Source organism: Sceloporus occidentalis, unplaced genomic scaffold (genome assembly GCF_023333645.1).
Source record: "Sceloporus occidentalis isolate IW3139 unplaced genomic scaffold, rSceOcc1.0.p SCAF_1, whole genome shotgun sequence".
NCBI classification, from domain to species: domain Eukaryota; kingdom Metazoa; phylum Chordata; class Lepidosauria; order Squamata; family Phrynosomatidae; genus Sceloporus; species Sceloporus occidentalis.
In genome coordinates, this window is record NW_028316981.1 from 48,747,859 (window position 1) to 48,767,072 (window position 19,214).

Consider the following 19,214-nt stretch of genomic DNA (forward strand, 5'->3'; position numbering starts at 1 on the left):
TCATAGGGCAAGGTTTCCAGACTTTTCACCATTTTAGTTGCCCTCCTTTGGACACGCTCCAGTTTCTCAATGTCCTTTTTGAATTGTGGCACCCAGAACTGGACACAATATTCCAGGTGGGGCCTGACCAGAGCAGAATACAGTGGCACTATTACTTCTCTTGATCTAGACACTATACTTTTATTGATGCAGCCTAAAATCGCCTTGGCCTTGTTAGCTGCTGCATCTCACTGTTGACTCATGTTCAACTTGTGGTCTACTTGGACTCCCAGATCCCTTTCACATGTAGTCTCATTAAGCCAGGTGTCCCCCATCCTATATCTGTGCTTTTTGTTTTTCTGCCCTAAGTGCAGTATGAAAGAAATCCTTGTACTGTACTACTAAGTAAAATGCCTAATTTTAGCAATGTATCTGGTAGGAGGGCAATGGGGAAAGAAGGAGGCCAGTAAAATGATAACTCTGAAGTAAAATGTACAAAATGCAGGAAGTGTTGTCACTCTCAGCTCAGAGATCTTTGCCCTTCCCATCCTACAGTGTAGATACATTCTGAGGCTCTGTTGTGCTCTTCTAAATGACAGCATGGTTTGGTTTTACTCCTTGAAAACGACCCCAATACACACATAATAATAATTTTTAATAATTTGTTTTATTTATATACCGCTATTCCAAAGATCATAGCGGTGAACAGCAAGTAAGCTAATTAGCAAGTAAGCTAATTTGCCCCCAACAGTCTGGGTACTCATTTTAGCTCCCTCCTCGGAAGGATGCAAGCCTGAGTCGAGCTTGGGCCCTTTTGCTGGTCTTGAACTCGCAACCTTGTGGTTTCGAGTGAATGGCTGCAGTACAGGCATTTAACCACTGCGCCACCAGGGCACATATAGACAGACAAGCAGAAGGCGAAGCAGTATGTTATCTCTCTGGTCCCTTTGAATGGCTGCAGGGAAAGCTTTTTCAAGGGGACAAATTACGTTCACTTCAACTATACGTGTGTGTGTGTGTGTGTCCCTATTATATAGGTAAGCCTTTCTTATGGCCTTGCTGCATTTGTCCCTCTCTCCTCGAGATTTCTGTTTCTATTTATGAAGGCATAAAAGGAAAGGAGGAAGCGGCGGAAGAGGAAAACAAAACAAAAGCAAAGAAGCCCCAGCAGGCAAGCAAGCGCCCCCTCCCTCCCCCCTCCCTCCCCGGTTGCCATGGCAACAGCCTGACGCGCCGAGGCCCCTGCGTAGGTCGCGCGGCGAGGCTGGCGCGCCTGATTGGCTCGCTCCGCCGGAAGCGCTGCCTGGTTGGTGGGTTCCAGTGGTTGCCCCGGAAGAGCTTCCCCGCGGCTCCTCGTGCGCAAGGCCACCGCTCTGGGCGGAGGAGGAAGGCGGCGGCGGCGGCGGCGGTTTTTCCTGGGCGCAGGCGGGAAGGGCTCCGGGCGAGGCCCCTCTGCTTTGAAAGCGAAAGGAGTGCTGCCGGGAGGTAGGGCAAGGAGGGCCCTCCACGCCTCTCTGGGCGGAGTGCCTTCCCTCCGTTGTCGCCTGCCTGCCTGCCTGCCTGCCTGCCTTGGCACCGAAGGCCAGATCCTTGCGCCTGGTTTGTGCAGGAGGCTTTTGAAACGCCAGGTCCTCAAAGCAATGGCAGCCCTGGTCCATAAGGAAACCTCACTTGCCCAGAGAGAGAGAGAGAGAGGCATAGCAGAGGTCTCCTGTGTTCCCCTATGGGCAAGGATTCCCCAGGGAGTCCCTGTGGGCAAGGAGGGCTTCCCGATGGACAAGGACTGTTTGGGTTTCTACATCCCCTTTTAGCTAAATGGGGCACTTTTAAATGTGGGTGGTCTGAATACATATAGGGTTTCTCTGCCCTTTTGAGTTGAGGGGTGTGTGTCTTTCATTGATGTTGTCCCCGCCTCAGTCATTTATTACTACTAGTAGTACTAGTACTACAGGGGCTTTTCTTTTGGGCTAGCCTTCACTCAAGGTTCACTTGGTTTTTGCTGAGGAGAGAAGCAGCAGCAGCAGCAGCAGCAGCTTACCTTTAGTCTTTTGTGGGGCTCTCAGGCTTTGTGGCTCTGTCCTAGAAGAGTCTGCCTCTGATGTTTCACCAGCAGATAATGGGTTATTGTTGTTGTTGCTATATTTATTTAGATCCCATCCTTCTCCTGAGGCTGGGACTCATCAGGGCGGCTCACAAGATTGAAAAACGCCGTACGATTAAAGACGCGCAAAAATAATATATATTAAAATAGAATTAAATTTGGCAAAAGTGATTATAGCAAATTCAATACTGAAATCCAGTTTAAAAGATTGAAGCACTTAAAATACATTAAAACAATATAACAGCAGCATGTCACCTGCCTTAAAATAATAACAGACCTCTAATAAAACAGACATAGGTCCTCTTTGCACATCCTCCCACCCAGAGGCCTTGCCATTCAACAACAGAGCAATGCACAGATTAACTTGGAGATCACTCCTCCCTGCCCAGGGTCACACAGTATACAGTGAGCCCATGCCATACAGGGCTTCATTTATGCCGCTTTCAGCATATGCTGAAGCCACAGGATAATCTTATCAGTGAACATACACCCCACGGCATCATGTGCACGTGCCCCATTATTTTCAATGGGGCGTGAGTATATGCAATTTCCCCCTTATGCAGGGGCCCGGAATGGATCTCCAGCATAAGGGAAGGGAGGACTGTATATATACCCCACTCAGCTTCTCTGAAGGTGCCAGCCACAGATGCTGGCGAAACATCAGGAACAAACTCTTCTAGAACATGGCCACATAGCCTGAAAAACCCACATAAAACTATGGATGCCAGCAGTGAAAGCCTTTGACTTCACAGGCCTAACTTTCTCCTGAGGGCATCTAGTGATAGGGGCTCAACTTCAGTTAGAGAGTGGCTTTTAAAGAATGCTGTTCTGCAAAAACACAGGCGATGGGATGTGGCAGTTTTGTTGGTTATGTCCTGAGTACAAGAGCTAAGCCTAAATAATTACCTCTTATAGTGCGGCTATAGTGTGGCTATTCCACTTTTAGTGCTCTGGCTGCCTCCTCCTGTTGCATTCTGGGATTTGCAGTTTAAGGAGGGGGCATTTAGAATCTTCAGCCAGGGAGCTCTTAGGCCTCAATGAACTACAAACCCCAAAATGCAACAGGAGGAGGCAGCCAGAGCACTAAAAGTGGAATAGCAGCACTATAAGAGGGTAGTGCAGTAATGTGGTCAGCGGATTTGAGGTTCGGGTAGTACTATAATGCATTGCAACAGTGGTTCTCAACCTTCCTAATGCACGACCCACAACTATAACATTATTTTCATTGTTACTTCATAACTAACTAAAATATGTGTTTTCTGATGGTCTTGGATGACCCCTGTGAAAGGGTTGTTTGGCCCCCAAAGGGGTTGTGACCCACAGGTTGAGAACCGCTGCATTACAGTATGCTTCTATGCTTGACTTAGCCAACTTCTTGGGGTTTTCTAAAAATCATTCTAGAGGTCAGGGCCATGAATGTACAGGATCTGAGCAGATCAGAGGTCTCTCATACACAGGGTCCCCATGAGTCATGGCTCGAAAGCAGTTAACAGGAAGAAGAAGTTTGGATAGTAGGCAACTGCCTGCTGAAAAACAACAACAACCATGTTTCTTTAGCCTTTGCCCTGTCCTTTTGTCTTCCTAACCTTTTCTGCTGAAGCAAAACCAGGCAGGAAGGGACAGTTCAGAAACTGTTGTGAGGCAGATATGCCCAACACCAGTATTAAAGAAGACAGCCCAGGCATGTCTGGAGTTTGAAGGGGCTGAAAGACCAGAGAGCCAGGCACCACTAGAGAAGGGAGATCCAAATATGACCAAATGCACTCCACTGCGAACTTCAACCCTGGCTAGGGGAGTGGGAGATTGAGGTTCATACCCAGTTCTTTCATCTTGCGCCTGCTATTTTAGGATAGTGCATAATACTAGTAAACACTAGTTCAAAAATTTTATGGCTCAAAACTATATATTTATAAATATGGTGAGGTTTTCTTACCTTCTTGGTGAGGTATATCTCTTAAAAGCAACTTTTGATGTGAAATGTAGTGTTGAAGACAAGATGGTGTTAGGCCCCATTGTTTCAAAGATTGTACATTACTTGAGTCGTTTGGAGTTTTTATTAGAGAGTGCTTTCTTTTGCACAGGTTCTGTCAACAAACTTGATAAGCTGCCAGAATGTCTGAAGTTGGAGAGGTTGGTGATATGTTGTCTGAAGTGACTCTGGATAATGCATGTAAAACATTAAGTGATAACTGTGAAGCTATTCCTGACACAAAACCTAGAGATATTATAGTCACTATTGGAGCTACTGTACCAACTGGCTTTGAGGTGACTGCAGCAGATGAAGTACAAGAGAAACTAGGATCAAAGTCCAGAATTAGCAAGGACAGAGGAAAAATCTATTTTGAGATTCCTGCTATCAGCCTTCCACAGGTTTGTTTATTTTTATTATTAGAGTAATGCTTGTATATTTCTTTGAAGCTGTAATGCTCCTTGCAGTTATCAGCATTTACCTTTGTGATTGGTTATAAAGGGCAGGATTGCAGTCTAGTTTTTGAAACGGTCTCTTCTTTTTGAAACAAGGGAATACAAATACTGGAATTTGGAGCGTGAAAGAAAGATGGAGAGAGTCGGGAACACTCAAATGTTTTTTGTAATTGGGGAAAAAAAAATTTGAGTGTTCCCACTCTCTCCAACATCTTTGTTTTACACTCCAAATTCCAGTATTTGCATTCCCTTGCTTTACAAAGAAGAGACCATTTTAATGTTGTGTGTTTTTCACAGTACAACCTTATTTGTTCAGATAGGTGTTTAATTAAGGTTGCCATATTTCAGTCCCTCATATCCAGGCATCAAATTAGCATATTATGCAAGTTATTATAGTGATGCATATTATTTGCATTCTGAGTATGCAATTTAAACACATTAATCATTGCACTTTTTCTACCATTATGTACCAAGCTAAAGCTCTGTATTTCTTCCCCCTTCTAGTTTGTGTGAAGAGAAGGAGGCTTCCAAACAGCCCTAGAGAATAAAGGGACTCCCTTTATTCTCTCAAGACTGCTTGCCATCGAAGTTCCATTGTGCTGCCTATCCCTTGGCTCAAGCCCCCAACACAATTACCACACAACACAAGGCCATCTCTGTTTGTCTCCTTTCTCCCCTTCTAGGCTTGTCAGGGGAAGGGGAAAGGGAGTGGAAGAATATAGTGGCAATGCTACACCTGTGCAGTAGCAACTGGAGCCTGCAGATTAGGATGAAGTTCTTGACAGTCCCAGTTTTCTTGCATGGTTTCTGGTTTTATTGCCACTGCCACATTTTACCTACCCATCAGCCTGTGACAAAGGACAAATCTGGGATTTACTGCTTCAACCAGGACATTTTTACTCTTTTCAGTCTGAGATTTTCCAGGTTTTCCAGGACAGATGCCAACCCTGTGTTTAATGCTTGTTCAGTGTATACACTAGATTCAGTGGAAATAGATTTGCAGTCTTTAGTACTATATCACACTTCAAACTGAAGATTGCATTTTACATTGGTATTCTAACAGTAGGTGAAGAAATGCATTTAAAATATACAGGAACAGAACATAAATGTATATTCCTCAAATATAACAAGTGTATTTCTCTACATGTCTACAGGCCAAATACAACTACTAGTAGGCTAGGCTATAAGGATTGGAAAAGGCCTCTCCAGCAGTAAACAGTAATATCTCTAATTTTATCTAGGTTCACCAGTTGCGATCAGTTGACAACCTGTTTGTTGTTGTTCAAGAATTCAAAGATTATGAGTTTAAAGAAACAAAGGTAAGCATTATTTTTTACTCCATGGCCTGTTACAGACTGCCCAAATAAAGCTGCTTTGGGTCTCTTTGGAAGTATGCTGTTTAAATGATGCATGGGTCCTAAGAGTCCGGAGGTCGCGCCAAAGCCATACTCCATTCCTAAGCACTGGAGTGCAGCTTCCGGATTCTTAGGATGCATGCATCATTTAAATAGCATACCTCCAAAGAGACCCGAAGCAGCATTATTTTGGCAGTCTGTAACAGGCCCATGTTTCCAAGTATAAGATTTTTAAAAGACAAAAAACCTCATTTGGTTTATAGAAGTTGTCTGTTTTTTGATGTGAAAAATTAGGAGTTCAACATGCTATGCAATGGGGATAATTTAATGATGATTTCCCTTGGAACAATGAAACCTATATAATTTATTGGTGTAGTGTTTGAAAAGCTTTTCATTTGTAAACTGCTCAAAAGTTTGTTAAGTTATGTACAAAGATTAAACAAGGTCCTGCTTTGCAGGTTTATTATGTAAACTGCAACAAAAGTTAATGGGGGAAGATGACAGCGAACAAACCTAGGCACCACTTCTTAAAATTATATAGAGGCTTTTATAAGAACTAGCATGACTGGAAAGAGTTAAAACTGAGAATCCAAATGGCAGCTGATGATGTCTTTTCATTTCCCTGCCCCCAGTCGTGCCTCCTTCCATTTTGTCAGATGAAACTCACGTTACTTAACAGTATGCAATATTGATACAATATAACAACAAATAAAAAACATGCAACCAAAACAACAGGAACAATATAATCATCAGAAAATAAAATAATAACAAATTTATCTAACCAGATACATCCGATCTGAAAACATAGAGCACGAAAAAAATTACAGCCGAACAAACACTGTTTAAATTATATGCCAGATAGGTAGGTTTTAGTCTATCTCCTGAACCCACATAGTGTCTGTGTCTAATGATTTGTCTTAGGAAAGACAATCCAAAATATTGCAATGAACATTACACTGGGGAAAAAAAACATTGGTAACAAATTTGATGGCAATGCCTCTGACACTGGCACATCCTGTGCATTCTTAAAAGGCAGTCTGTTAGATACCCACATCCCAAGCCATTTAGGCCAAAATCCTATTGGTGATGAAAGTATAAGTTGCATTATGCGTGCATCATATCACTTTTAGACAGTGCAGAAGGGACAAATGCAGGTAATGGTGCCAGGAGCAGGGTTCTGCATGCAAAACTGTTGCAATTGTGTTATAATACAGCCAACTATGCCTAGTTTATAATTTCATCAAGTTTACTGCCTCTGCACATTATACACTGAGGTAACAGCTATACATATTCATGATTTCTCATATGTTGCACTCATATTCTTTATAGGGATATATTCAGTGTAGGGATTGTGTGATGCTAGTTTATCATATTCATGCCATGCTGGGATGATATACGATGGTTCTAATGGTTAAAACCAGCACCTGCAGAAACCAGCACATCGCCATTGCAGAACAAATAAGGTCTCATATGTTTCAGTTCAGTAGTGCCAGCAAGCAAATTAGTAGCAACGTTTTGTACCAATTTACTTTTCTGAATGCTATCCAAGGTTAGCCCTGTAGAAGGTGTTTTGCAAGAATCAGAATGGAGGTAATTAGCACATTAATGTCCATTCATGTGCAACCTCCCAGCAACTAAGTAATATGAATATTTTATATTCCAGCAAGTTATTAGATCATATTACCATCTAGTGGCACAGCTAGTGCAACAAATCCAGTACAGTTTTCCTTTTGCCTTTAGTTTTCTGAGATTTGATTATCTTTCCATGCATGCAATCCTGAGTGTTTTATAAACTCAACAAAATTTCAGTAGTTGTTTGTGTGAAGGACTACTGTTAAGTGGTTGGTCTAAAAATCTCAGTGAATATGAATAAGCCATTTCATGCATCTAAATGTTCACTGTACTGTAGCCATAATATATCATGTGCCAGTGCGTTAGAGCAATTACTATTTTAGCTGAAAGTATGCAAATGGATCTTCTATCACCTTTGAGACTAACTGAAAAAAAAAAGACATTTATAGTACAAGCCTTTCATAGACTTGGTCTACTTTATCAGATTCAGGTGCATCAGATGTATTCTAGCTGAAATTTAAAAAACATAATAAGTACTTGGCTGTATAAAAGAAGCTGTGGGTACTTTCTCCTGATGTATTATAGGAAGAAGCTCTAAAGGATTTAGAGGACTTAGCTAAGAAACTGCCTTGGGCTGATGCTTTGGAAGTATGGAAGTTAAATACAAGTCTTAAGAAAAGAAAAACAAGACGGAAGAAAGGCAGTCAACAAGGTAATTCAAAGAAGGAGAAGCCAAAGGAAGACAGATGTGAACAGGGAGCTGATGGTGAAGAAATGGATGATCCAGTACAAAATACTTCTGAGTCTCCTGAATTCCAAGACCCTGAATGTGCTGATGAGAAAGTACCACTTGATGAAGATGAGCAGTCTGATCCTAAAGAAGAGTTGACATCCAATGATGAAAACAGAAATGAATTGGAAGATTGTAAGAAGTCTGAAACGGAAGCCGAGACCTTGAAGTTTCGGGTGACTTGCAACAGAGCTGGTGATAAACACAGCTTTAAATCAAATGAGGCAGCAAGAGATTTTGGAGGAGCTGTACAAGATTTTTTCCAGTGGAAAGCAGATATGACCAATTTTGATGTAGAGGTAAAACACTAGTAATTGTAGTGCAGGCAAGAAATAATATTCTTTTACAAGCAAAGATTTAGCAATGAGTTATGACAGGATTTGAGCCATTACTTGTTTCAGCAATACTTAGATATCAGGTGCAGTGCACTTTATTCACTGAGATATGGAGAGCAGTGGAGAATGTACATGATGTCATTTATTTGTATACTTAAATCTTTAGAACGCAAGGTGGTTGGGATTGTTTTAAATGCTACTGGAATTTTAATGTACAGTGCACCCACGTTATGCGCAGGTGCGACTTACATGGCTTTCAGCTGAAAGCCACACTGGGAAGAAGGCTTGGTGCACCCCGGAAGGAGTAATGGTGAACAGGGCTCGAGCATACGTGGAATTCCCCTTATGCAGAGGGATAAGGCATAAGGGAAGGGCCCAGTGTATTCATTAAAATATTTTTATCTTGCCTTTTATTGTGGGCTCTTGGGGGACCGTACAAATGAAATAGTATAAACAGTTTAAAACATTTTTTAAAAAATTCCAGATTAAAACAATAAATTAGTTTAAACAGGATACAACATTAAAACAAATAAAAAAAGTTAAAACACCTGTAAAAGGTACAATTCAAAAACTGTACACATAAAAGTAATGTCAGCTTAAAAGGCTAAAAAAACCCATCTTTTTGACTTGGCATCAGAAAGAAAGAAATGATTACACTATTGAGACCTCCAATAGGAAGTCATTCCACAGTTGGGGTGCCACTGATAAAAAGGCCCATCTCCCATTTTCTCCCATATTTTATAACCCTCACTGTTGATATAGAGCAGGGTCCCTCCTGCAGACCTCTGTCCTTAGATGTGTTGCATCATGTTGAATTCCTAAGCTGTTTAGGGCTTTATATGTCATCATCTGTGCCTTGAATTATCTTGGGAAGCCAGGTGGCAGCCAGTGGTGCCCCCCCTTTTTTTTAGATAGGTATTGTGTGTTGTGTCTATAATGCACCAGGCAACAATCTTGCTGCTGCATTTTGCAATAACTTGAGTCTTCTTCAAGTACATGCTCACATACAGCACATTACAGTAGTCTAATTGGAAAGTTACCAATGTGTGGATGACTATGGCTAGGCTTTCCCTCTCCAAAAAATACTTTAGTTGAAGCGCCAGTTTAAACTGGCACCAAGCACTGACATGAAAAAATGTGAAGCCTCTGACTTATTGTAGCACACAAGATATTACAGTTGCATAGACTCTGTACCACTGAGTAATTAGGTTCCATATGTACACTTAAGGTAGATATGTGATTGTGATAAACTGCCTGCAATTTAATCGTCCCCTCTACATGGGATGTTATTTATTCAGTCATTCACTGAGGAGATTATGTGCATGGTAGCTTAATCTTTGTTGTACTGATGGAGAGCTTATTTGGCTATTGTTGTTTGAAGTTCAAGTGCTCTCTATGACTGATGTAGTTACTAAAGTCCTAACTGAAGACCTTTGATGGACACACATATGTGTACAATGGGCCCTTTCCTTACACAGGGGATCCGTTCTGGATCCCCCCGCATAAGGGAAAATCCGCCTATGCTTGAGCCCCATTGGAAATAATGGGGCGTGTGCATGTGGCGGAGCGGCACGCATGCGCCATGGGCACACGCACCATTGTTTTCTCCCCAATCGGCTTCCGTGTAAGCTGGAAGCCGTGTAAAATGCGTCCGCGCATGGCGCGGGTGCACTGTATGTGCATTTATAATTTGCTACAGTGCGAATGAGACAGTTATCATGTCAATTTCATGTTTATGTACATTGCCTAATTACTGAGCAGTATAGATCTACTTATCTGTAACAGCTTCTGTATCAAGCACTCTGAACCACGGGTTCTGCTTGAGCCTCTAGTGACAGTAATGGATATAGTAGTAACCCCAAGCTAAAAGCTTGATCTTTCAGTGGGAGTACAACACTATCCAGGGCGGTTAGCTTACCCAATTACCCAACTCATGAACCACACCACTCCATAGAATGTCTCTTAATTCGGATTCAGCTTCAATTTATTGGCTCTCATCCAGCATATTATAGCATTCAGGCACAGTTCCAGCACTTGCATAGCTCCAGTGATACGGAGAAGTCAAGCTAAATATCATCATCATCCTTATTGCATCCCGCCCCAAAACTCCTTATGATGTCACCCAGTGGTTTCGTATAGATAATGAACACCATGAGAGACAAGATGGAGCCCTGTTGCATAACACAGCTAAATGATAATGGTGCTGAGCAGGAATCTCCCAGTGCTACTCTCATGATAAACATTAAGTTCAATAAAAATAACCCAAATTAATAAATTGTTTCCATGTAAAACACAAAAGGTTGTCTGTTTTCCTGCACCACCCCAGCCTCACTTCACAAAGAAATATTATACTCATCTCAAGGTTTCCAGATACTAGATGCCTGACCCTCAATGGGACACAAACTCAAGGACTATGCCTTAGCAGTACAGTATGTGCTTTACAAGCAGTTGGTCTCAGGTTCATTCCCTAGTATCTCCAGATAGAAGTAGAAGAAGTTCTACTTCAAAAATGGGAAAGTCACTGCCCACCAGTGTTGATAATATTAGGGAGGTCAGAGGTCTACTCACTGTAAGGCAGACACCACTTTAACTGCCATGTCTCCATCATACAGGATTCTGAAATGTGTAGTTTTGTGAGGCAGCAGCAGTCTTTGGCAGAAAAAGCTAAATACTTCATCCCATAGGATGAAGCTACACCACTTAAAGCGCCACCAACATGCATTATTTTTACAATGTAGATGAACCCTAGGTCTCCAGATAGCAAAAATGTTAGAAATTATGTTGTCCATTTTCTGATAAAAGTTAGTAGCTCTTGCATCATTAAAATGTAGTGGGATATACAGTTACTATTTCAAGTCTTTAGATATGATGGAATTTTACTCCAGGTTCTTCTCAACATCCACAATAATGAAGTAGTGGTGGGAATTGCCTTGACAGAGGAGAGTCTTCATAGAAGAAATATTACACATTTTGGGCCCACAACTCTACGATCTACTTTAGCTTATGGTATGCTTAGGTAAGTGAAGATTTGTCAATCAATCAAACAATTTCAAGGTTTGCCAGTGTATCCCATCAGTGTGTTTGACTTGTGAGAAGTCAGAGCTTTGCTTTGAAACTGATTTCCCCAGTCCTTAAGGCTGGGCCAGGCCAGCATAAAAAGCTGGCTTCCAGCCGGCTTGGGTCCGTGGTGTATGCATGACGCATGCCCCCAAGACACCTGAAAGCTGGCTTCATGCTGCCCACACACCAGCTGGCTTCAGGGCGCTCCAGCGGTGCAACTACACGCCGCCAGAGCACTGTAAAGGCAGGGCGGGAAAAGCAAGCTTTTTGCCAGCTCAAAAAGAAGCAACATTTTGACGCTTCCTTTTAGACAGGCAAAAAGGCAGACAGGTTACCCCAACCCTGCTCTCTCAGGGGCAGCTTCAAGCCACCCCTTTGGGGCAGTCTGTTTTGCCCCTTAGTACCTTAAATTACAGTATTCAAAAATCAGGATTGGCTGGTTTTAATTAAATAACTTTTTAAAAACTATTACTGGTATTTTAAATGGATTATTCATTTTTTTAAAATAACAACAGTTTATTGTTACTTTTTCATTGTTAGATCACTATCCACTATCAGTTGCTTCTTTGTAATCATCTTATTTTATAGTGCAAGGAATGCCATTGAGAAACAAATCCTTCAGTTAACATAAGTTCAACCAAAACAACTTGCTTTAAAAGAGCACTTTTTAACAAATAATTATTTATATTAGCAGCCATATCAAAGCCTAAAAACCTTGGATTGCCACAAAGCATTAAGACATTGTTGATCAAGCTTTCTAATATATAAAATAAGGTTTCACAATATTAATATAAGCATAAAACTTTTCATTAAAATATTTATTAAAAGGGGGGGATTTGGGGGTTTTTAAAACACGTTTTTACCAATCCTGAAAAAAGTGCTCTAAGGGGGTTTTATCTGCTCTAGTTTCAGTTACATGTATCTTCCCTCTGTGTGTAATTTTTTCCCCTTTGCTTTCCGTTCCTTTCTTTTCTTTCTTTTTAAATAAACAACCACAGCAATACTTATTAACTATTAATTACATTTGGTTTCAAGTTACTTAAAAATAGGCATTTTTGTTTTGGTTTTGAAAAAGATCAAATATATCCTGAGTGTATTTCAGTTCAGTATTTGAAAAACAGTATTTGTATTTGATTTTCGTCTTATAATCCAAAAGAGAACGTTTTTTAAAATAGTGTTGTGTATATTACATTATTTTAAAGCATTATACTTTAACTACATCAGTGTTTAATAGTACTGTAATATCCTATCTTGGCATTTATCACAAATCAGAGGATGGATGTTTTCTTTTAGCATCAGCTTCTTTTTATCCATTTTTTTCAGGCTATGTGATCCTCAGCCAGCTGATATAATAATTGATCCAATGTGTGGGACAGGTGCTATACCAATAGAGGTACACTGTGTGTATGTGTGTGTGTACAGTTTCAAGTTGCCTGTAGTCCTTCCCCATTTTAAAAGTTTTTGCAAAGCATTAAATAGCTTGTGCAGTGTAGGCGTTAAGCCTGTACTTACCATATATACTCTTTTATAAGTCTAAAATGAACATAACATCCTGAAGTCTCTAGTCTATACAATGAGGTAGGCTAGTGTTTATATAGATGGCTTACTGCTCCATTCTTCCATTCTGCAGCTGAGATAACCATTCAGTGCAGCTCTAGAAATTGGAACTGCTTCTGGCAATCTACTCATTTTTGGGTAGAGAAGCAGGTTAACCATCAGCTGTTGATCATATCCCTAGGGTAGTGATGGCAAACCTTTTAGAGATCGAGTGCCCAAACTGCAACCCAAAACCCACTTATTTATCGCAAAGTGCCGCACCCCTCTGGCTTTCTAGTAATGAACTCTGACAAACTCTGTGCTGGGGTGATGGCGCACGTCCCCACAAAGAAGGCTCTGAGTGCCACCTCTGGCATGCGTGCCATAGGTTCGCCGCTACTGCCCTAGGGCAATTTGGTATAGAGCCCTAATTTCTTTCTTTAGCACCCAGGCATTTCTTGAGGTGCTATGGGTGGTGGATAAAGTATAATTTCCCCTTGTAATCATAAAATTATATGATTGTTATCTTCTAAAATTAAATTTCAGGTGGGTTGTTATTATTGCTAAGTTCAGTGTGTGTGTTTATCACTAACAGGGGGCTGCTGAATGGCCTAATTGTTATCATATTGCTGGAGATAACAATCCACAGGCTGTGAAAAGAACAGCAAATAATATTTCCTCTTTACTGAAGCAAATTCAAAGTAAAGAAAGGTAGGAGTTAAATACATAGCAGTGACATATAACAGTAATTACTTGTTTAAATAATGTTTTCATGTTTAACCTGATGTTTTAAACATGATTAAGAGTTCACAGTTATGTGAATGTTGGTTTTGAAAAACATTTTATAATAAATATTTTCTTGTGTGATCTGTTTTTTGTTTTGTTTTGAATTCATGATAGCATATCTGCAGGAAAACCCATAGATAGCATTCAGTGGGATAGTTGCAATCTACCAATGAGGACTGGCTCTGTGGATGTCATTGTAACAGATATGCCATTTGGAAAGAGGTAAAGATCCATTAAATATATATGCAGTTTACATTTGTTTTATTTTGGACCTGGAGCCTTAGGTAGTGCAGTGGAACTCCCAAATCTATCATGAATGGCTGGCTAAGTTAAAGCATGGAGCTATATTACAGAATTGCTCTCAAAGTTTTGCTAACTGTGAATGTGCCTGTAGATCTCAATCTTTGCCCTCCTGATTGTCAGCAGATACTTTGGTCTTAATTTTTCTAGTAGATCTAGTAACTTACAGACAAAAAATGGTTTGCATCCTTACCCAGGGTATTGACATGTTTTTCCCAAATAAGCCTGGATCCGTAAGAGAGGAACAAAACATTGTTTTGCTTGGGAGCAGCAAGCCAGGTTTGTGAGTTTAGATGATAGGCGCAGGTGAATGTGTGAATATACAGCTTGTTCACAATAAGGATTTTCCTGTAATTCTGTTTTACCATTCTGTGGCCTGTTACAGACGGCCAAAATAAAGCTGCTTCAGGTCTCTTTGGAGGTATGCTGTTTAAATGAAGCATGCATCCTAAGAATCCGGAAGCTGCACCAAAGCTGCACTCCAGAGCTTAGGAATGGAGTGTGGCTTTGGCATGACCTCCGGACTCTTAGGACCCATGCATCATTTAAATAGCATACCTCCAAAGAGACCCGAAGCAGCTTTATTTTGGCAGTCTGTAACAGGCCTGTGTAAAGATGGGCATTTTGAACAGAAAAGTGACAATCCAGGGTTTAGAAAATGTTTTTGGACAAAAACATAATTTAGTAATTCTAATATATTTATTTGGCAAAATAGGTAAATTAAGTCATAATTCCACATTCCACAAGATTTGGCCATCTCTGATCATATTCTTCATAAGGTAAAATCTGAAAAAAAGGTTGATTTTCATTGTAAGTGAGACTGAGTGAATTGCTGAATTAAATACATCTGCTAAGTTAGGGAATTTGAGGTGATGAAAGCCTAGAGAGGCCTTGCATTCTGAATCCTACAAGCCCCACTCAATCTGTTTTCCTTTTCTAAGCTTTTCTTGAAATTGTTGATGCAGTTTTTCAGGACTAAATGACTTTCTGAAATGTTCATAAATTGGAGATGATTAGGATTCTACATAAACTACTACAATCCAAGCTAGAGGTCTTTTGTAATTTAGTGCATGCACCTCCATTTGCATGCTGGTTAGAATAGACTTACTGTTTACAATATCAAGAAGCAAAATAGTATTGAAGGTTTTGATTTGTTTTCAGTAGGTTGAAATGGATTGCAGATGACTTAAACCCATGGATATGCTATGTACTGTGCTTCAAAAGCAATCTTGGAGTTATAGGATGAATAGGAAGGTATATATGATATATATAACTCCTCTAGTATAATTCTTGTACTTTATCTAAGACACACATGAAAGATTGGGAATACCATTATCAACTAAATTTCCTGCAGCTTCTTGTGCTAATTTTAAATTGCCATAACTCATGGAATATCATTGATGAAAATAAATGGACTAGCACAAATGATGTGCTAGATACAGAGTCATTTAAAGTTACATTTACTTTCTGCTGGTTCTTAATTTTACTACAGAATAGGATCTAAGAAAAACAACTGGGATCTCTACCCGTCATGTCTTCTGGAGATGGGTCGAATCTGCAGACCAAGAACTGGCAGAGCTGTGCTACTCACTCAAGACAGAAAATGTTTTGCCAAGGTACGTAGCAGCACCTGCGGTGTTTTTTCTCTTTGTGGCTGACATGTAAAGGCAGTAGAGCTGATTTGATTTAAAGTCGTTATTGAGAACGAATACAGATTAAACTGAAAGTTAGAAAACATCCTTTCTTTTGGATCATGAATTGTAGTATTTTAAACACATTCACTGCTGTATATTTTTATTACTCATCTGTGTAATTTCATATTTCTGGATTCTAAAATTATGCTTCTAAACTAGATATTGAAGAGTTTTCTTCTTTTAAAATCAGAAGTAATTTTAATATTTTTCTTGTTATGATTAGTTTTTCCTGATTTCTTTTTTAAATGTTCCTGCAAGTGACTGCTGTAACGTTTTGACATTTATCTTGCCAACTGAGCATGAATAGCTATCAGTAATATCCACCAGATCTGACAAGAGTAACTTGAAAATATTTTTACATTTCAGGCCTTGTCAAAAATGGGTCATCTGTGGCGAAAATCACATACTATCTGGGTGAACGTTGGGGGACTCCATGCTGCTGTTTACCTTCTGAAACGTACTGCAGAAAAAACTGATGATTTAAGATCACACTGGTAAAGTCTTGACCAATATACTAGGGCAAACTTCCATTTTTCAAAGCCATTTGTAAAATGTTCAACTGAGATTCCAGTTCAGCCAGTCATAACTACTGAGTGAAGCTGAGCAAGTAGCCAAGCTTGAAGATTAAGATAATTTGTGTCATATTCAACTAGAACCTCTTGAAGGAGCTTTCAGGGCTCAAGTAGGAAAATATAACCAATTTATTCATAAAACTAGTGACTTCTGTGTGCCTGTGAATCTAACTAAATATTTCAGTTTGAGTGCAGATAAATTTTTAATTTTCACAGAGTAAGGGGCGAAACAGACCATACGCCGTGACCCCAATCCATCTTTTTGCTGGCCGAAAAAAGAGTGTCAAACAGCTGCTCCTTTTTGATCTGGAAGAAAACCAGCTTTTCCACCCTACCGTGGCAGGAAGCTGGCTTTAAGGCGCCCCAGTTGCATGCGGCATATAAGCACCGTGCTGCCAGAGCGCCTGGAAGCCAGCCCCAGTGTTAATAACCATGCAACTTGAAGCCGGCTTCCGGGCGTCTTGGGGGCATGCGCCATCTGCACACCATTCCCCCCCAAGCTGGCAGGAAGCCATTTTTTTATGCCAGTCTATTCCAGCCCTTAGTTACCTGCTTTTGTGGAAAGGCTAGCATGCTGTAACAATAACCTCAGGTTGCAAAAAGGCACATTCAAACTACTGTTTTAGAATCCTGAAGACAGGGTTTTTCTTGAGTGTTAATCATTTTAGGATATCTTTTATGTAGGCAAGGTTACTTTGATGATAAGATTTTGCCATTGGAGGAACTTCTCCATTTCATGTTGTTTTAGCATTGCCAAAATTGGGCAACGGGGATACTAGAAAGTTTTGCATCTGTTTATAATTTGATAAATAAATGGGCTCTGGATTACAGCCTAAGATCTTAATAGTGCTGTCTGGTTTCTCACCTGCTACCTCAGTTCCACTGTTTACTTTGATATGTCTTGTACACTGTTATTGTACATTGGGCTGAAAATGTGTGCCATCAGTCTTTGTAGTTACTATAGTCAAGGTTATAATTTAAAATAAGACTTGAAAATGCTGTAGTTATCTTCACATGCACTTCTTTTCTTTTGGACACTTGATAGAATCAGACTGAACGTATTCTAACAGTATCAAGCAGCTAACAGTGTCACTTCCTAATAAAGAGTACAGTCAATAGCAGGAGAGCAGTAGCCTGTCTTGATTTTTGAGCAAAATCCAAATACAAATGTAGTCAAAATATGTTTATTGATGGATTGTATCCACTGTTTATATGAATGCTGAAAATGACTTGTCAGATTTGGGAGGTTTGAAAAGAATAGCTAAAGAACCTAATTAGTTGAATATATATGGTTTGGATGCACTGTCCATTGGTCTAGAAAAAACATAGAGGTCAAAACTCTCTGTTGTAATATTCTAGCATTTTTTAATTGAATGAAGATGGGGAGAAGGATGTGGCTGTGAGAAGCTACTGAATTAGGTTTTTTCAGAAGATAAGCACCAGCACTGTTCAAATTAGCAGTAAAAAAGTTGTCTTTAAAGCACTTTTGCCTTCCCAGGTTATAATTAACTTGCCATTGGGGGTTGTTTTCATGTTTCACAGTAGTATGTTATAGTACTGAGTTTAATTTTTACCTGTATGTAATAAAGGTTTTTAACATAATTATCTCTTGTTGCGCTTATTTGTAGTGTTCATAAAATGATACCAGTTGTTTTTCAAGGAGTGTTTTAATTACTGTATGTACTCATGTAAAAGTGTAGAAATGTTAGTCAAAAAATTGACCCCAGAAACCTGGATCACCTTATTATCCACAGGTCAATGTAAGTACAGCGGGCCCTCAGCATTCACTGGGGTTAGGGGCACAGGACCCCTGTAAATGTGGGGAAACTGCACATTAAAAAATATGCCAGGAAGAAACTCTTCTAGAACATGGCCACATAGCCTGAAAAACCCACAAAAACTATAAAAAATACTATTTTTTTAACCCGAGAACACCTCTCTAGGAATCTCCAAGTCCTCCAGCACAACTGTATGGTCAACATCTGCCAGAAGTTGACTAAAACTGCAATGGAGGACCTACACATGGCTAACGGAGTGTTTTCTCTAGTAATCTCTAGGTCTTCTAGATCAACTCTAGTCAGCTTCCAGCAGAGTTGTACTGGAGTACCTAGAGAGAACATATAAATCAAAGCCACAAATGTGGAGAGCCAACTGTACTGTACTTTAATTCTACCAAGAAAGGAACCATCCCCTTCTCTGAGTGATGAAAAGTGAGAGCTTAGTCTGTCCTGGGAGCACCTAAAAGAAGCACTGGCTCTCTCTTCTCTCTCTGCTACTGTGCCACCTCTGGCCTTTCTGAATGCTGCCTGGATGGGAAGATGGTGGAAGGAGCGCCTAGGAGAATTTGCCTTTGAAGGATTTGAACAAGACACTTGTTTGTGTATGTCAGCTTTTCTAGGTTAAAATCAGACAAAGTTATCACATTAAAGTTAAATGCTGCTGCTGCTGCTGCTGTGGTTGTGTGCCTTCAAGTTGTTTCCAACTTATGGGGTGAACACATCATGGGGTTTTTTTGGCAAGATAATCACTGCTAATGCATCTGAGGCATCTGCACTGCAGAAATAATCTAGTTTGAGAGCACTTTAACTGCCATGGCTCAAAGCTATGGAATTCTGGGAATGGTGGTTTGTTGAGGCACCAGAGCTGCTACTTACAGATCAGTCCTAAAAACATTACAAGGGGCCATTATCAGCAGTTGCAGAAGTGCCTA

At 40.3% G+C, this 19,214-nt stretch overlaps 1 protein-coding gene across 1 annotated transcript; it reads left to right on the forward strand.

Moving 5' to 3' along the window:
* Positions 1–1,317: 1,317 nt before the first annotated feature.
* THUMPD3 (THUMP domain 3 tRNA guanosine methyltransferase) lies at positions 1,318–18,106 on the forward strand. Its single transcript, XM_089520396.1, has 10 exons — positions 1,318–1,464; positions 4,162–4,450; positions 5,746–5,823; positions 8,017–8,520; positions 11,442–11,572; positions 12,940–13,009; positions 13,748–13,863; positions 14,053–14,160; positions 15,731–15,854; positions 16,299–18,106. The coding sequence occupies exons 2-10, from the start codon at positions 4,193–4,195 to the stop codon at positions 16,428–16,430; spliced, it is 1,521 nt and encodes a 506-aa protein (XP_089376522.1). The 5' UTR covers positions 1,318–1,464; positions 4,162–4,192; the 3' UTR covers positions 16,431–18,106.
* The last annotated feature ends 1,108 nt before the right edge of the window (positions 18,107–19,214 follow it).

What these genes read in the sequence shown, in the direction of transcription:
- THUMPD3 (XM_089520396.1), top strand. Translation starts at nt 4,193, where the DNA reads ATGTCTGAAGTTGGAGAGGTTGGTGATATGTTGTCTGAAGTGACTCTG. An exon ending in GATATGCCATTTGGAAAGAG is followed by an intron (nt 14,161 to 15,730) that starts GTAAAGATCCAT and finishes ATTTTACTACAG; the next exon opens with AATAGGATCTAAGAAAAACA. An exon ending in ACAGAAAATGTTTTGCCAAG is followed by an intron (nt 15,855 to 16,298) that starts GTACGTAGCAGC and finishes TTTACATTTCAG; the next exon opens with GCCTTGTCAAAAATGGGTCA.